General features: G+C 46.7%; 1 protein-coding gene and 1 pseudogene across 1 annotated transcript; one reads left to right on the top strand and one right to left on the bottom strand.

The window, feature by feature from the left end:
* Positions 1 to 285: 285 nt before the first annotated feature.
* Positions 286 to 4,275, bottom strand: DBX1 (developing brain homeobox 1). The gene is made up of 4 exons (XM_065937384.1): positions 3,906 to 4,275; positions 3,173 to 3,274; positions 1,043 to 1,245; positions 286 to 648 (listed from the first exon to the last, which is right to left on the bottom strand). The coding sequence occupies exons 1-4, from the start codon at positions 4,273 to 4,275 to the stop codon at positions 286 to 288; spliced, it is 1,038 nt and encodes a 345-aa protein (XP_065793456.1).
* A 3,350-nt stretch (positions 4,276 to 7,625) lies between these two features.
* LOC136169207 (protein artemis-like) overlaps positions 7,626 to 18,890 on the top strand; it is a 58,637-nt pseudogene continuing 47,372 nt past the window's right edge.

The raw sequence follows: 18,890 nt of genomic DNA, 5'->3' as shown, positions 1-18,890 counted from the left end.
GCACCCCTACGGTGTTTAAAGTAGCTTGCAATAAAACACGATAGACAGGACCCCTCGTGGAAGAGTCAAGGCTGGGACCAAGACCTAAATTTAACTTGTGCGGAGAGGTCTGCTGGGGGAGGGGTGTAGGGGAAAGAAATGTGGTCTGGGGCAACCGAAGGGGCCAGGGTGCCCTCGGACAAGGTGACTTCTGCAGCAGGGAGCGGGCCGAGTGAACACGCACCGAATCCCACCTCTTCAATTTCAAAGCACTCGTAATCAGTACCCCGGGGGGCGCGGGGGCTTCTAAGACACCGTGATCTCCTCCTCGCCCTCCTCCTCGTCCTCGGAGTCGGAGAAGTCCGAAGCTTTGTCGGGGCTGCCCGAGCGCGCGGGCGAGGGGGGCAGCGGCGCTTCCAGCCGCGGGTCCCGCAGGTGCCGAGGGTCGGCTGGGGACGCGTGATAGCCCAGGCAGGGGCGGGGGCTGCCCGGGCCCTCGTCCTCCTCGTCGTCATCGTCCCCGGGACCCTTCTGGCCCACGTCGCTGAGGTCCGGGTGCGGGTTGAGTTTGGTGGGAAGGGTCTGCTCGCGGCAGCCCCCGCTGGACAGGAGCTCGCGTTCCTTAGAGTTTCGCCACTTCATGCGTCGGTTCTGGAACCAGATTTTCACCTGGGGCGAAAGGGGTGAGCCCAGGGGAGAGCGGAGGTTAGCGCGGAGCCCCCGCCACCGTCTTTGCCCGCTCCCCACCCCTTAAAGTGAGCTGGGACGCCACGTGGCGCTTGCCCTTCACCCCCACCCCCATCCCCGCCACCCACTTCACGCATCTCTCGCCGGGTCTTAGGGTACCTGACCGAGGTGGGCGGGGGTGGGGTGGGCTGAGCCCGGGAGACACGGGGCAGGGAGAGTGGCTACCTATCGCGAGGAGCCTCCGCGAAGCCGGCTCTTGCCCCTTCCATCCTCTCCAGTCCTGACCGCATTTGTACACTGGGACCTAAACGGTTTCCGAGAACCCTCCCATTTGGACCATCCCTGGCGGGAGGGGCCACGGGGAGACCGCCCTCACCTGGGAGTCTTTCAAGCCCAACTTGGCCGCCAGCTTCTTGCGGTCCGGCTTGCTTATATACTTCTGCTTCTGGAACATCTTCTCCAGCGCCTTGCGCTGCACGTCGGAGAACACGGCCCGACGCAGCATGCCCCTGCGAGGCTTGCCGCGGGCGGCCAGTGGCCAGGAGAAGGTCCCCGGGATGGGCACGACGCTGGAGGACGCTGCGGAGGCCAGGAGTGCGCGGTGAGTGAGTGAGCGCCCTGTCCGCCCCTCCACTGCGGCTTCCTTTGGTTTTCCTCTCTGATCCTTCGTCTCTTTAAAGCTCTCCTTTTTCTCCCCCTGGAGAATAGGCTACGGAACCTACAAACCTGCAGAATGAAAGGCGCTTTCCGCCCAAATAACTTTCCCTTTCAACCGTGCAAACCCGGATTAGGTAAAACCACGGAAACACAGAAAACAGCCCCCACAATAGCCTGTTTCGTTTTTCCATTCAGCGGTCTCAGGGAAACAAACCTGCGTGCATCAGCTAATATAGCAGGAGAAAAAAAATAAATTGCAAAAGTAAAAATAAAATAGTCGAGGCCCCTTGGGTTTCCCCCCTAAGCTTTTAGCACATCGGTGGCTTTTGCATTCTTTAGATGAAAATGAGGTGCTTTACTGATTTCTTAGGAGAAAATCCGCTTTGGATTTTTTTTATTTTTGGAAAAATCCAATCAGTATTCATCTTTTTTATATTAATCTTTCCTCCCCTCACCCGCAAAACGCAAAGAATTCGGCCCGAATACATGAAAAGTGGCAGCTAATTAGCACATTGACCGCTTCCCAATGGGTATTGGCATGATAAAAGGCGGGGGGTGGGGGGTGGGGGAGAGTTTCGCTTTAAGGGAGAAAAAAAAAAAAAAAAAAACCCAAAAGAAACAGAGACTCTAATGAAGCGTGAATGGTAATTGTGTAGTAATGAACTAACAGAAAAAGACTGAGGACAAGCAGCGAAAGCCATATATTACTGGAACAAAAGAGATTTACACTTTCAAACTAAACACAACTGCAGGCCAAGACCATTGGGAGAATACTGATGGCAGAGGCTTCTCTTCCCCGAATCATTTTCATTAAATGGACATGAAAAGCTATTTATAAAGCTCGGGTTGTTTTTGTTAGAGCATTGAGCTGGGGGAGAAAGGGAGCAAATTCCATTAGCAGCAACAGCATGAATGGTGTGTGTGTGGGGGGGGGGGTTGGTGAATTCTCTCTCCCCCTTTCAAAAATCAATTGCGTGTTTCTTTCGCTGATATTGGGAAGAGCTGTGGAGGTTTTACTCACCCCCCACCGACCATACCCAGCCTCCCTTCCCTTTAGAAGTGTTCCCGTCTCCTCATTCTGGACCAGCTGTAGAGTTTTGAGTCACCACTGGGATTGAAGGATGAAAACGTCGTGGAACCTGCTTAAGGTGTTTCTCCTTTAAACCGGGACCCAATTATGGACCTCCCTCCGACTTCTAATTTTACGAGCTCTACGGTCTTTAAAACGGCTTGGCGGTGGGGGAAGGGTGTAATTTGGGAAGTCGGGCTGGAAATAGAGGGTTGGGGGTGTGGGAGGATCTAGTCCCCCTCCCCCTGGGCGACCCCAGGCATCCCACACAAGAGGGCACCCCATGTGGTCTTGTGAAAAGCCCGAAGCCCTGAATGAGTTTTAAAGAGAAATTAGCCCCGGCTGGTAGGTGTCTCTCCGCGGCTCGGAGGGGCGAGGGCTGGTCTGTGTGTGGCTGCCCGGAGGAGCTGACCAATTGGTCATGGTGCTGAAACCTTTGTGGGGAATCGTGGCCAAGTGCACTGACTCTGTGGGAAAACGGCGGCGGGAAGGGGTGCCAACAGCTCCGCGCCGGGAAGGGAACCGCCTCAAATTGGGACCATGACAATTCCTGCTAATTTGTAGAGCAGGGAGTCGGTGCAAAGTGTCAAGCAGTCACCGCTTGTGCTAAATAGGGCATCAAATTGGCGCGACGGATTCGTGAATGTTGTACGTCTCGCAACCTCTGAACCAGAGCGTAACCCCGTGGGGTGGACGGAGAAATATGGTTCGGGGCAGGCAGCGACGGGGCGGGACTGGGGTGACATGCAGCCTCCTGAAAGGAAGGGGGACGAGACTTACCTGGAAAATAAGACGATCTGATGAAAGGCTGGAAAGAGCCTTCAAAGTAGGGAAAAGCAAAGGTCTTGGGAGGGACACTCTGGAGCAAGGTGGGAGACGTTTCTGGGAGCGAGGGAAGGAGGAACAGGAGAGAGACAGCAAGGGAATTTGGTTAGGTCACCTGATTATTGTACGGGACAGTGGATACATGACATGATTACACCTTAGGCTGGTTTCAAAGGCATCGTCCTCAATGACAGTAAAACACTGGCTCATCTCTGGAACTCTCCCCATCGTCCTCACAGTCGCTTCCCAACCCCCCACCCCACCCCCGGTCCAATGTCATCCTAGGCGCTAACAAGATGGATAGAACTGGAGCGGGGGAGAAAACAATTGCAGACCCATAATACTTGTTAAGCTAGTAAATATGTTGTCTTGGGTTTAAGAAATGGGCTCCCAGAAGCTGGATGGCAGGAACGCAGACGCCCAGGGGTGTGCGCTCGGTTTCCCTGCTCCAGCGTACTGTGCGCGCTCAAACTGCAAGTGTTCACATTCATGCTGAGGGTGGGGCGAACCTGGAGGCTTTTCTTTCTGAGAATCTTCTGGACCTCCCTGTCACATTGCTGGACCTGGGTCCTCGGGGATGTTGTGTTAAGTGTGTGCGCTGCTGTGTGCGTGGGTACCCGCCGCATAAGGGAAACTGAGGCCAAGACTCCGCACCCAGAACAGCCCTCAGCGTTTTGCTTTCACTTACCGGTTCTGGGCGCCGAGGAAAGGATGGCGTTCACTCCAAACTTCAGAAACGTGGGCTCGCTGGCAGGGGAGACGGCGGTCTGCGGTGAGCCGCCCCGCCGGCTGCCCGTGCCCGGGGAGCCCAGGTCCGAGGCCCCGGTGTCTGTGAGAGCCGCAGGGGCCCCCGGCCTAGGGGGCGACATGCTGGGGGTGGGCACGCTGCCTCGGGGCAGGTAGGCGGGGGGTCGGCTGATGCGGATCAGATCCTCCACCAGGAAGCTCGAGTGACCGGAAAATGCCGACTGCAGGGACTGGGGCAGCGTTAAGGTGGGCGTGGGGCGCAAGAGGCTGGGGTACCCGGCGGGGGGCGCGAGGAGGCCAGGGAACATCATTTTAGGCGCAGGGCGGGCCGAAAAACTTCTTCCAGTGGCCAGGAGGTAAATGCCTGACTTCCCGCCCCTCCCACCCCCGTGGTGCCCTCTCTCTTGGGCTTAGCAAACGTCTTTAAGGAACGATCCTACTTGGGCGTCTGCGAGTCCTCCGTAGTCCTCCCGTCGAGGTGATGGTTTTATAGTGGCCCGCCCGTTAAAGCGCTTTGAAAAGTGACAGCTCTGACAATGAAGTTCAACAAAGTTCTCCACTCGAGCTTCATTCGCCGGAGGCTCTGGGCGATCTGATTGGCGCAGGGGTGCAATTTATGATTGGATTAGTCTTCATAAGCATGGCCCGCACAATGGGCCGGCAACAAAGGCTGGCGCGCATCAATTCTGCGTATCGACTGCCTCTTTGCAATACAGTGCGCCCCCAAAGCTCTCGCCAGGAGTTTTTGTTCTGGAGCAACACCCGGGCTAATTAAATGCCTATTTAGAAGTTTCAGATGACATCTTGCCTTATAGAAAAGGAATTATTTAGAGAACACACTAAATTTATTTGCAGCTCCCCTGCTGAGCCTGGAAAATAAATCAATAAATATTCATAGAAACTCATTTCCAGGCAATCAGTAAAATAATCCTCCCCCCTTGTGGGGAAGGCAATGGAAAATTTCAAGTCAATGAACATAAAAATATACTCCTTCTTCGGTCTCTGCCCTCCCTATACATTACCCCAGCTGAGGCATAAAGCAGCTGTGAGGGATGGGTTAAATAAATGTGGGGTAGGGGAGTGCTGTTCTAAAATACCAGGGAAACTTGAAATGGATGCTTTGGAGTCATTGAATGGGCGTCCCTAGGAGGTCTTGATTTATTTCATGTTGGGAAGCTAATTGAGTTTGAGAGAGTTGGTGATACCTGAACAGTAATATGATTCTCCTACAAACCCCTGCAACTTAGAAAATAATTTTCAGTGACCTGTCTTTAGAAGTGGCACAGAGGAATGAACCTCAGCTAACCCAGGGGAGGATCAGAGGGGAGCCTCGAAAAGGGGCAAGGTGGCGGGGTTCCATTTCCCAGGGCTTACCTCTGCTGGAAGCTGCCTTGTGCCAGGAGACCTGAAGACTCTGGGTGCTCCGCTGGCTCTTTTCCAACCTCTAGAAGCCCTTGGCAGTTTCCCTTGAAACTCACAGCCTGGACTTTTAAAACCACAGCAGCAGAAGGTTGGAATATGTACTGAGAGGGTCCTAACCATTGCCAGCACTTCCCCGGGCATAGTTTTGCTGCTTCTTAACAACTGCAGTATACAAATGCGTGAAAACAGCGCGAAGGGCGAGGTCCCCAAAAATGTTGGTCCACACTAGGAAAGAGGATTCTTACTTCCTTTGGTACCTCAAATCAGAATCTTCCTGTAGACCGTACTTGGCTTTCCTCTGGGTTGGGGCTGGGGTGATGCTGAGCCTCAATTCCGTTCCTCGGCTAGATAACAGATGTGTTAAATGTCCCATTCATTTCTTTAGTGTGGCTGAACCTCCCCAAAGAGAAGTGTGCAGCCCCGCCAGGCCGCCCTGATCCTATTAACCATGAACTAACTGTCACCTTCAGCTGGTTTTCCTTTTTGCTTTTTAACACAAAGCTTTCTCAAAAATCTTATTAACCAGCTTTATTTCTCTTGATGGTTTTGTTCAGGGCGTTTTGTGTTGATGATCTCCATGTCGCTGCTTTAACCATTCAATAAAACTGCATCTGTGATTTATATCACATTAAACCAGAAATAGAGCCTGCTAAAGCTCTCCCTTGATTCAAATTAAAAAGTTATTTAGGGTTGGGCTCTGGAGCTGAATTAATGCTCCAAGAGGACACAAGTATGGAGTTTCTGAGCCCAAGGCTGTTTATGGAGGCATTCTGGGGAGCAGGAGGTAGAAAACCACTCAGGAAAGAGCATCTTTTAAATAAATGGCTACTTAAACATGGAAAATGCATTGCCAAAGTTAACTGGAATCCCCTGGAATTGAAAGAGAGAGATATTTGAAAAACTTTAAATGTTCCTCTTCTAGAAATTTTGCCATAAAATAGGGGAGAAAAAGTTTTAAAGTATTTGAACATCTGTGCTCTGACATTGTCACAAAGTTTTCATTCCATATCACCCCTCCCACCAACTGCTTTTTGGAAGCAGGAAGACCAGCTCTGGTTTGTGCGTTCCCTCCCACCTCTCTTCTTTTTCTTCTCTTCTTCATTCTAGTCTTTTCCTCCTCTTCTCCTGCATTCCTTCCCTTCTTCCTTCCATACCCCTGTGTTGGGTTTCTCATCAAGCAAGAGGGCTCATGGCTAGAGCTTCTGACTGCAGCCTACTGGAAGACAGTCTACTTTTGCAGGATTTTGTTCTGAGGGACAGTAAGTACTCAAAGCCAGTCAAGGGCCTTCCTAACCTCCCCCCTTCTCTAAACTTCTTCTCCATCTGGAGTATTAATATTTCCCTGATGTAGTTTTTACAATTATCTTGCCCATGGACCTGCTCCTTGATCCCCACCCTTACACACACACACACACACACACACACACACACACACACACACACACACACACACACACACACACACACACACACACACACACACACACACACACACACACACACGCACTCTCTCTCTCTCTCTCTCTCTCTCTCTCTCTCTCTCACTCTCTCACTGACCATTCTGCCTCACACTAGACTGACTACTGCTAACGTCTCTTCTTTTAAAAAGGGGGGCCTGACACTTTTTGGAAGGTGGGTCAACCCCTTGCTGAGATCCACGTGTTCTCGGCCTCCATCTCCATAGCTTCCTAAAGCATTCCTAAGGCACCAAAGAGGAAAAGTGAGGGCGGGGGTGAGGACTGGCGGCCCGTGAAAAGGCAAAGTAAATCCCAAGGAAGCAAGAAATCAGACGAAAGGATCTTACTTGAAGTGATCTCCTTGAACGCGTCTTTTCAAACTCCACCATAGCCTAAGGGGCTGCGCGGTGCGGCGTGGCGGCTGCGGCTAAGACCTGTGACTAATGCCGTTTGACCTGAACCCATGGGTTTTGTGCGTCTTGCCATTCATTGTAATGTCGTTATCTTCGAGTTTATTTCAGAGAAGTCATTTGCATCCTCTCTCCCAGAACGGGGCTTTCTCTCTGTTTCTCTTTCTGGGGCAAAGAGAGAATCGGAGGTTCGGATTGGGGTGAAGGCCCTCGTCTGTGCCGCGGGCGCACTGCTCGCCAGGGGAGGCCTAGGCAGAGGTAGCCGGGGCTCCCGGGGCCTCCCGGCCAAAGCTGTCGGAGCCTCCCTGGGAAGGCAGGAAGGACTCCTGGAACCCGTCTGGGGTTTCCACCCCACCGCTACCCTCGGGGGCCATGGAGAGAGGGCGGGTCCCTACCCCCACGCTCCGAGCTCTGGCCGCTGAGCGCCCTCACCAAAGTGGGTCTCACCGCGCTCCAGCCCGGGTAAGCACAGGCCACCCGTGGGGAGGTGAAGGGTCTGCAAAGTAAAGAGTGACTTGAGATTCCTTGCCCTCCGAGAAGATAACGAACGTGGCTTCGGGAAGACCGGGACCCCAAGTTCACACTTTTTGCCAGAATTCAAAGCCCTAGGCTGTGGAGCTCCTGACCAGAGCTACCAACCAAGAGCGCCTTGCAAGTTGGCAGGCTGGTGGGCGGCGGCGTAATCGGAATCAGCACCCGCCGCCTGGCTTCTAGGCCCCCGGTGCAAAAGAAGGAGCTGACGGGCGAGGCGAAGGAGAAGGGCAGCGAGGCTCGGCCTGAAAGAGCTTTCCTGCTGCCCCAGCTCTTTAGGCGAGTCGCTCTATTAAGACACCTCTAAGGGGTTCACCTTCAGAATAGGCCACAAGGAGCTACCGGCAGCCCCAGCCCTTTCTAGCGTCTCCCCCCACCCTTCATTCCTTTCACACTCACTCTCCCCCGTTTTCCTTGAAAATCCTTCTATTGTGCCAATCAAGCAGATGGTTTGCAGGAAATATAGCTTGGCCTCGCTGACCGAAACTAATTTTAACTAGCTTTCCAAGCCCGAAACGTTTGTTTTGCTCTTACAAAATAGCCCCCAAAACAGCTGGCAAGGGTGAATTAAACCCATTAAAGACACATTTATAAGAAATTATATTCACTTAGATTGCCTGAACCCCCTTGTGCAGCCTAAGAGGGGAGATGAGCGCATTTAAATGAAAATGTCGCCGAATGCTCCCCTCCTTAACGTAGCCTGAAAGTCTCAAAAACATTTTACTAAATAGATTAACTTGACTATTGTCTTGCATCACATTTATCAGCTTCATTAAGTGAATAGCTGAACAAATATATTACGCATGCATGAAAAGCTCTTTTTCCAAGAGCCTCATTGTATCCTCAGCCCTGACAGGTGGTTAACTGTGTGTTGTGTTTTTTTGTGGGTTTTTTTTTTGTGTGTGTGTGTTTTCTTTTTTTTTTTTTTTTCAAACCCAAAGAAAGGGGATCTCTTTAGAACAGAGCTTTGCTCAGGCCCGGCTTGGCGGGAGTTTAACTCTCTACTTGGGCCCTGCAGCCAAGCGATATTAGCACCATGAAATGTTGACAGAGGCGATCTGGGCCCATTCAAGATAATGAAAATGAAATTTTGGTGAGCTGAGCCTTGAGTGCTTTTTCTCTCCATTACTCCAGCCTCCTTGTCTCGGAAATTAATTTTATAATGCTTCTTTTCAAAACTGATGTCCCCTCCCCACACCCCCATTAAAAGTAAATTGCTTTTGCCTTTCCTTGATTAACTGGCTCTCGGCAGACTGCGGGGTTAAATATCCTTTTAACTTACATTTGGATCCGTTTCACTTTACTGTGTGTCTTGGGTGAAAGTCCTTGTCTCGCGGGCCTAGATGTCCCTGTGTGGGAAACCAGTGATTGCCTTAGAAAGCTCTCTAAGGTCCCTTTCATGTCTGATCTTCTAAGGTTTAAAAACTCTCTGCTCTTTGTCACCCCACTGCGGGCCTTAGCTCTTCAAGGGGACCCGGGAGACTGCATAGGCTGCATTTCCGAGCACCAGAGGCGAGCCCGGAGGGGAGGGAGAGAGCTAGAGGCTTCAGGCAGATCGACTCTTCAGGGCAACAGCTTCTGCTCCTCGGGTCTCTGGTCTGGAGATCCACTAAGAGCCCTTAGGCTAATGGGCCCTCGCACCCCACCCAGGATCCCACTCTGAATCGCTCCCAGCACACACTTCTCTCCTGTCCTGATTCCGCAGAGATGCGCCCCCGACGCCAGGTGTAAACCAGGAGGTGACCCTCCCTGGCTAGGCTCCCTGGGTCTTGGGCGCTGCATATTTCAGCCTCTCTAATTACTCCTTGCGCCCCTCTCTCCATGAACCATTTCCTCACAGGCTCCACCCTAGCTTCCCCCCCCCCCTCTTTCTCCTTATCTCAAGCTGAACTATTGATTTCCTGTTCCAGAATCTTTCCGGATAAAGAGGCTGGGACGAAGGTGAAGTTGGCTGAAAGGCGCACCAGGTGGAAAACCATACAGGCTCTTTCTCTGGACCTGAAAGGGCCACTTTTGTCAATGGTGGGACAGAGAAGAGAGAGAACATGAAAAATATTCTATTTTTCCTTCCAGGCCCAAGGACTCACGGGTGGGGAGCAGGTGCCTCTTGGCGAGGCTGGGTTTGTGCTGGGGGTTGGCGGGGGGTGGAGGTTGTGGTGGGGAGGGGCATGGAAGTGGCCCCAAAGGAGTTGGCGGTTTAGTTGGTTGGGTGGCAGATCCCAGAGAAGTGAACAGGATTGCTCTCCACCAGCACACGCACTTGGAGAACAGAGGACTCTGAGAAAACTGTTGTTGTTTGTGTGGAGTGGCTGTGAGAAATAGACGCTGCTTGGTTTACACCAGTCTTTCAAGCTCTCTCTCCCTCTGGGGAGCTTGTTGTCTTAATATTACACCTTAGCCTTGTCCAACATTTAAGAACCCACAAGGGACAAAGATTTTTGCCTATGGATTGAGACTCTCTTTCCTAAACCAGAATCTTGCTTCACCTTCTCCTTTCTTTTTTCTCTCTTCATCTTAAAAAATCAGAAGCTGTGTTCTCAAGTATAGATCTAGGGTCAGCTGGTTACAGAAGGTGGGGACAGGGAGAGGGGAGGGAACATCCTTGGCTAAACGTTGCAAACTCTTCAACTCATCTTTGAAATTTAGAGATTTCCCCTTTAGGAAAAGAGTTCTTTCTTTCTTTCTTTCTTTCTTTTTTTTAAATCTAGATGTCCATGGCAGGATTAGAGGTAAGACTACTAGTTCTTTATAATGTGAAAGTTAATTTTAAAAATTATTTTTCTTCTGACAAATAGGGAGTCTTGATTTGGTCAGAGGAGGGAACTATCAGATACAGAAGTTGTTTGCAACCATGAGTCAATACTTAAGAGGGAAGTATTTTGTAGTGTGGGGGCTCTTACATTGCTGGAGGTTTACTTGCCTGAGGCTGAGGTAGGTTTCAAGGTTACTGCAGGAAAGGGAGAAGGAAAAGCCCCCCAAGATTTTTGCTTGCTCTGCAGTTCTGCTTGATCAGTGTAGGGAAGTTGGAGGGAGGCATGAGAGAATGTGACATTCCTCTTACATGGGGATGGGATGGAGGAAAATAGTCTTACTTTACGTATTACCTATACTGCACAAGGGCCTAACTGGCAGCTGCCACCTGCAGGAGGAAAATCAGAACATTCCCTAGCCTTCTCACCCTCCTCCATGATCAACTTTCCCCTCCAATTGCAGAGAGAAGAAGATGGTCATCGGAAAGAAATGCCTTCCTTTTCCTTCCCTCCAGTTTACTCTTAATTCTGTTCACATCTCCTGCCTCCTTGGAGTTAGTTATTTAATAAATAAATATTAGTTATTTAATCTGTTTGCCCTTCCAAATCTACCTCCTACTTCTTCTCCCTCTGCTTTTGCCCTAAGAGACTAGCAAAATGCATCTAGGTATCTATCTTGTTGGTTGGTTTTAGTTGTTATCGTTCAGTCCTCAGTCGTGTCCGACTCTTTGAACCCCATGGACTGCAGCACACCAGCCTTCCCTGTGCATCACCAACTCCCGGAGCTTGGTCAAACTCATGTCTGTTGAGTTAGTGATGACATCCAACCATATCATCCTCTGTTGTCCCCTTCTCCTCTTGCTTCAATCTTTCCCAGATTCAGGGTCTTTTCTAATGAGTCATCTCTTTGCATTAGGTAGCCAAAGTATTGCAGTATTGGAGCTTCAGCATCAGTCCTTCCAGTGAATATTCAGGATGGATTTCCTTTAGGATTGACTTGTTTGATCTCCTTGCAGTCCAAGGGACTCTCAAGAGTCTTCTCCAACACCACAGCTCAAAAGCATCAATTCTTCCGCAATCAGTCTTTTTTATCGGCCAACTCTCACATCCGTACATGACTACTGGAAAAACCATAGCTTTGACCGGATGGACCTTTGTTGGCAAAATAATGTCGCTGCTTTTTAATACACTAAGTTTGTCATTGCTTTTCTTCCAAGGAGCTAGCATCTTTTAATTTCATGGCTGCAGTCACCATCCCCAGTGATTTTGGAGTACCCCAAAATAAAATCTGTCACTGTTTCCATTGTTTCCCCATCTATTTGCCACGAAGTGATAGGACTGGATATCATGATTTTCTTTTTTTGAATGTTGAGTTTCAAGTCAGCTTTTTCACTCTCCTCTTTCACCTTCATCAGGAGGCTCTTTAGTTCCTCTTTGCTTTCTGCCATAAGGGTGGTATCATCTGCATATCTGAGATTATTGACATTTCTCTTGGCAATCTTGATTCCAGCTTGTGCTTCATCCAACCTGGCATTTAGCATGTACTCTGTATACAAGTTAAATAAGCAGGGTGTCAATATACAGCCTTGACATACTCCTTTCCCTATTTGGAATCAGTCCACTGTTCCATGTCTGGTTCTGTTGCTTCTTGACCTGCATACAGGTTTCTCAGGAGATAGGTAGGGTGGTTCGATATTCCCATCTGTTTAAGAATTTTCCACAGTTTGTTGTAATCCACACAATCAAAGGCTTTAGCGTCATCAATAAAGCAGAGGTAGATGTTTTTCTGGAATTCCCTTGCTTTTTCTATGACCCAATGGTTGTTGGCAATTTGATCTCTGTTTCCTCTGCCTTTTCTAAATCCAGCTTGAACATATGGGAGTTCTCAGTTCATGTACTGTTGAAACCTATCTTGGAGAATTTTGAGCATTACTTTGCTAGCCTGTGAAATGAGTACATTGTGTGGTATCTTGAACATTCTTTGACATTGCACTTCTTTGGGAGTAGAGTGAAATCTGACCTTTTCTAGTCCTGTGGCCACTACTGAGTTTTCCATATTTGCTGGCATATTGAATGCAGCACTTTAACAGCACCATCTTTTAGGATTTGAAATAGTTCAACTGGAATTCCATCACCTCCACTAGCTTTGTTCGTGGTGATCCTTCCTAAGACCTAAGATGTCTGGCCCTAAGTGAGTGATCACACCATCATGGTTATCTGTGTCATTAAGATCTTTTTTGTATAGTTCGTCTGTGTATTCTTGCCACCTCTTCTTAATATCTTCTGCTTCTGTTAGGTCCACACCATTTCAAGGGATTAGATCTGATAGAGTGCTTAAAGGTCAATGGACAGAGGTTCATGACATTGTATAGGAGGCAGTGATCAAAACCATCCCCAAGAAAAAGAAATGTAAAAAGGCAAAATGGCTGTCTGAGGAGGCCTTATAAATAGCTGAGAAAAGAAGAGAAATGAAAGGCAAAGGAGAAAAGGAAAGATACACCCATCTGAATGCAGAATTCCAAAGTATAGCAAGGAGGGATAAGAAAGCCTTCCTCAGTGATCAGTGCAAAGAGATAGAGGAAAATGATAGAATGGGAAAGATTAGATATTTCTTCAAGAAAATTAGAGATACTAAGGGAACATTTCATGCAGCGATGGGCACAATAAAGGACAGAAACACAACGGTTTCAGTTAGTGGGAGTCAATGGCACCAACTCAAGGATAGGAGAGAAAGGTTGGGATATTTCTTCCTCCCACTCTCCTGGCTTTTTGTTGCATTTCTGTGAGTAACTGTAGCTGCAGCTCCCAAGTTCACGAAGTCCTGGCAATACTGTCTTGTCAACCTCCTGACCTTTCAGACCTAAGGATATAATGGCTTCACACTGTTGCTAGGCTTTGGGTGCAGTAATACCTCTTGCTTATTCCCTTAACCCTATCTGCACTTCTGTAAGTGGTTCCTTCATTGGAAATACTTGCTGCTGAACTCCTGACTGAACCTTGTTTTTCATTGTCCTTTCTGTCTATGGTTTCAATATCCCCTTCACCACAGTTTCTTTCAAAAGGACCTTGTGCTTTTTCAAAATGACCCTCCCTTCGCCTTGTATCCATTTCTAATTACATCTCCTTACAGACTTCCTCTAACTTTTGTGAGGCCTGAGACAAAACTATAGATGGAAGCCTGTGGCCCACCCTGCTTCATTTCCCACTCTGACTCCATCCTACATCATGAAGGCCCTTCATCCCAGAGTCTGGACCCCTAGTCCACATATCCACACCCCCTGCACCCCTCTCCAAAGACATGTGGTCCAGGTCTCAGGTTCAGAGAGAGGCATGCTAGTGACATCATCCAGGGGAAGATAGACCTAGGAAAAGACTTGTGTCAGCATTGAAAAGAGGCTCGGTTCCATTTGGACAATGAATTCCAGAGCCTAAAAGGGAGCATATAGGCTGTGGGTGAGCTTGTCCCCTGGGTCATGTGGACATGGGTGGGGCTGGAAGGAAGCCAGATTGGGACCCTCTCTAAATTTCAGGGTCCAGTTTAAGCTCCCTGTTTGTCCAGGTTGAAGCATGGTACTTCTTTTACAACCAGACTTTTTGAAAGCAATGTCTAGTCTTGCTTTCTCCTGTTCTTGCCACACCTATGAGCTTTCTTCACCTGCTGCCACTCCATTCCACCGAGATGGATTTGTCACTGACATTGATGCCCTCCCTGTTGGCAGTCAATGATCTTTTCTTATTCAGTGTGCCCTCAGTATTTGTCACTGAGGACCTCTCCCTTCTGGCTTCCTGATTTTCTTTTTTCCTCCTCAGACTGTTCCTTCTTGCTCTGTTCACAAGCTGTCTTTTTCTTCCTCTAAGCCCTTAGATGGTAGCATTACTCTGGGTTCTGTCTTTGGCTCTTCCCCAGACAGTTATTGAAATTTTACTCATTACTTATTCTGTCCCTCTCGTAGCTCAGATGGTAAAGAATCTGCCTGCAATGCAGGAGACCCAGGTTCGATTCCTGGGTTGGGAAGATTCCCTGGAGAAGGAAATGGCAACCCACTCCAGTACTCTTGCCTGGAGAATCCCATGGACAGAGGAGCCTGGTGGGCTACTGTCCATAGGGTCGCAAGAGTCGGACACGACTTAGTGACTAAACCACCACCACCACCATTGAGCTACTTGCACGTTCCTAAGTATGTCCCACTCTCTCAAACCACAGTGCCTTAGGGCTTGAGGATCCTTCTAGACTCTCATCACCTGGCTGACTTCTATTGGTTGGGAAAGATTTGGCTTGAACTTTACCTCCTTTGTGATCCTCCTCTGATGTACTCTGAGGTCCATGCCCCTTGGATATTTTATTGTAGTACCTAACACCTTTATTACTACATTTATTACTCCCATTTAGAGTTGCCAGAAAAATATATTGGATGTACAGTTACATTTGAATCTCAAACAAATATTATTTTAGTACAAGTATGCCCCAAATATTGTGTGGGATACTCTTACACTAAAAATTTTTTATCGGGAAATTCAAATTTAACTGGATATTCTGAAATTTTATTTGCTGGAAACTGTACCAATTGGAATAATTTGCATGTTTGTTTCCCCTATAGACCATGAACTCCTTGAGGGTAGGCACCATGCTCTTTGACTCTATGTTCTAATGCCTGACACGTGGCAGGCATTCAGAGAATATATGTAGAGTGATAAAATCTTCAAGTTCTGTGAGCACTCTCCTGCCTCATTTCGAAGGAACTTTCCTGTTTTGAAATTCAGTGTAGTTAGTTCACTGATCTCTCTTCTAACCTCTTCTAAAGTCGTCTTATTAGCTCTGCATTTTGTGTTGTTTGGTTCTCTGGATGGTAACCAGATGGGAAAGCTCCCAGGTTTTCTCAAAGACTGTCTGATTTTCATCTATAACTCCTAGGACAGTCCTCTTTGCTTATTTGAATGATTAGCTGATGACTTCTATTGACATTGTTGGTCATTATTAGATATTACTAGCTAATATGCTTAATTGACTAAATATGTTTACAGAGAGTCAACTTCCACAGCACAGGAACCAAGCTCAGATGAACACAAATACACTAACTCTTGACCTTACAGCAGTAAATTAAATAAATGTTTAATTTTTGCAGTGTAAGTAATGAATGCTCTGGCACATCCCCACCCAGACCTTAGGGAAGTATAAATATTTGTGTTATATAAATATATATATATGTATTAATACATACATATAGATATGTATGTATTAATATAAATATATATGTTAATGAACTCATCACTAAGAGGAATTCTGTTGTTCAGAAAGCAAAAAATTGCTTTGAAAACTGGTGCCTGTCAGCTAATCTTTATGTCTTAGGTATGAAATCTGCTGACATGAGACAGAAAGTCAACACAGGTATGGGTGTCAGAATTGGTTAATTATGGTGGAAAGGAAGTTAAAAGAAATCAGGAAGCTCAGAGAAAATACAGAGATGTCCAGCTTATCAGAAAAGAAAGTCTGAGTGTAGAACTAGAGTGCACTGTCCAATTCAGTAGCCACTAGCCACATGGGACTATTTAAATTCAAATTAGCTAAATACATCAAGAATTTAAATAAAAATAAAAGTTAAGTTAAAATTTGAATAAAAGTTAAACAATTTTGGTAGAGTATAGTTGATGTACAGTGTTGTGTTAGTTTCAGCTGTACAGTGAAGTGACTCAGATACCTACGCGCGCATGCCCAGTCGCTTCAGTCGTGCCCGACTCTTTGCAGCCCTATGCACTGTAGCCCGCCAGGCTCCTCTGTCCTTGGGATTCTCTAGGCAGGAATTCTGGAGTGGGTGGCTGTGCCCTCTTCCAAGGGATCTTCCCGACTCAGGGATCGAAACCACATCTCCTGCATTGCAGGCGGATTCTTTACCGCTGAGCCACCGGGGAAGCCCATGCATGTACATCTGTCCACTCATTTTTAGATTCTTATCACATACAGGCCACTACAGAGGATTGAGTAGAGTTCTCTGTGCTGGACAGTAGGTCCTTTTTAGTTATCTATTTTATATACAGTAGTGTGTGTATGTTAGTCCCAGTCTTCCAATCTGTCCCTCCCCACCTCTTACTCGCCTCTTACTCCTGGTAACCGTATGTTTATTTTCTACATTTGTAACTCTGTTTCCGTTTTGTATATACGTTTATCTGTACCCTTTTTGTTTTAGAGCTCACATATAAATGATATCATATGTTTGTTTTTCTCTGACTTACTTCACTCAGTATGATAATCTCTAGGTCCATCGTGTGTTACTGAAAATGGCATTATTTCATTCCTTTTTATGGCTAATATTCCAGGGCATATATTATGACATCTTCTTTTTCAATTTCTCTGTTGATGGACATTTAGATTGCTTCCATGTCCTGGCTATTGTAAATAAGTGCTGCAATAAATCTTGGGGTGCATATATCTTGTCAAATTATGATTTCCTCCAGATATATGCCCCAAAGTGAAGTTGCTGGATCATATGGTAGCCCTAGTTTTAGTTTTTTAAGGAACCTCCATACTCTTCTCCACAGTGGCTGCACCAATTTACATCCCACCAACAGTGTAGAAGGGCTCCCTTTCCTCCACACCCTCTTCAGCATTTATTGTTTATAGATTGTTTGATGGTGGTCATTCTGACCAGGATGAGGTGATACCTCATTGTATTTTTGACTTGCATTTCTCAAATAATTACTGATGTTGAAGATTTTTTCATTTGCCTCTCTTGGCCATCTGTATGTCTTCTTTGGAGAAATGTCTATTTAGATTTTCCTCCCATTTTTTGATTGTGTGGTGTTTTTTTTTTAAATATTGAGCTACATGAGCTGTTTATATATTTTGCTTCATTTGCAAATATTCTCTCCCATTTGGAATTTACCTTTTTGTTTTCTTTATAGTTTCCTTTGTTGTGCAAAAGCTTTTAAGTTTAGTTAGGTCCCATTTGCTTTTTTTTCCATTATACTAGGAGATTGGTTGAAGAAGGTCTTGCTACAGTTTATGTCAAAGAGTGTTCTGCCTATTTTCCTCTAAGAGTTTTATAGTATCCAGTTTTACACTTAGGTGTTTAATCCATTTCAAGTTTATTTTTGTGTATTATGTTAGAGAGAATTCTCATTTCATTCATTTACATGTAACTGTTCAGTTTTTCCAGCAACAGTTATTGAAGGGACTGTCTTTTCTCCATTATGTATTCTTGCCTCCTTCAGCATAGATTAGGTGACCATACGTGCGTGAGTCTATCTCTGGACTTTCTGTCTCCCCTGTTCCACTGACCTGTATTTCTTTTTTTGTGCCAGTACCGTACTGTTTCGATTACTGTAGTTTGTAATATAGTCTGAAGTCAGGGAGCCTGATTCCTCCAGCTCCATTTTCCTTTCTCAAGATGGCCCTGGCTATTTGTGGCCCTTTGAGTTTTCGTACAAATTGTGAATTATTTTGTTCTAATTCTATGAAAAATGCCATTGGCAATTGGGGATTGCATTGAATCTATAGATTGCTTTGGGTAATACAGTCGTTTTCGTAACACTGATTATTCTGATCCAAGGACATGGTATATCTTTCCATCTGTTTGTGTCACCTTTTATTTCTTTCATCAGTGTCTTATAGTTTTCTGAGTGCAGAACTTTCGCCTTCTTAGGTAGGTTTATTACTATGAATTTTATTCTTTTTGATGAGATGATAAATCAGATTGTTCCCTTAATTTTTCTTTCTGATCTTTTTTTATAATCAAGTCCTTCCACAGTATTTAATTAGCCTTAATTATTTTTTATCCTTAATTTTATTTATGTATTTTTTCATTTATTTTTATTAGTTGGAGGCTAATTACTTTACAATCTTGTAGTGGTTTTTGCCATACATTGACATGAATCAGCCATGGATTTACGTGTGTTCCCCATCCCAATCCCCCCCTCCCGCCTCCTTCCCCATCTCATCTCTCTGGGTCATCCCAGTGCACCAGTCCTGAGCACTTGTCTCATGCATCCAGCCTGGGCTGGTGATCACTTTCACCCTTGATAGTATACTTGTTTCAATGCTATTCTCTCAAAACATCCCACCCTCGCCTTCTCCCACAGCGTCCAAAAGTCTGTTCTGTACATCTGTGTCTTTTTTTCTGTTTTGCATATAGGGTTATCGTTACCATCTTTTTAAATTCCATATATATGTCTTTCTGATCTTCTATTGTTAGTGTATAGGAATGCAAGAGATTTCTGTGTATTAATTTTGTATCCTGCAACTTTACCAAATTCACTGATAAGCTCTAGTAGTTTTCTAGTAGCATCTTTAGGATTTTCTATGTATAGTATCATGTCATCTGCAAACAGTGACAGTTTTACTTCTTCTTTGCCAGTGTGAATT

This window comes from Muntiacus reevesi, chromosome 5, assembly GCF_963930625.1.
Source record: "Muntiacus reevesi chromosome 5, mMunRee1.1, whole genome shotgun sequence".
NCBI classification, from domain to species: Eukaryota; Metazoa; Chordata; class Mammalia; order Artiodactyla; family Cervidae; genus Muntiacus; species Muntiacus reevesi.
The sequence above is the reverse complement of the archived record's forward strand: the minus strand, read 5'-3'. Positions and strand labels throughout refer to the sequence as shown.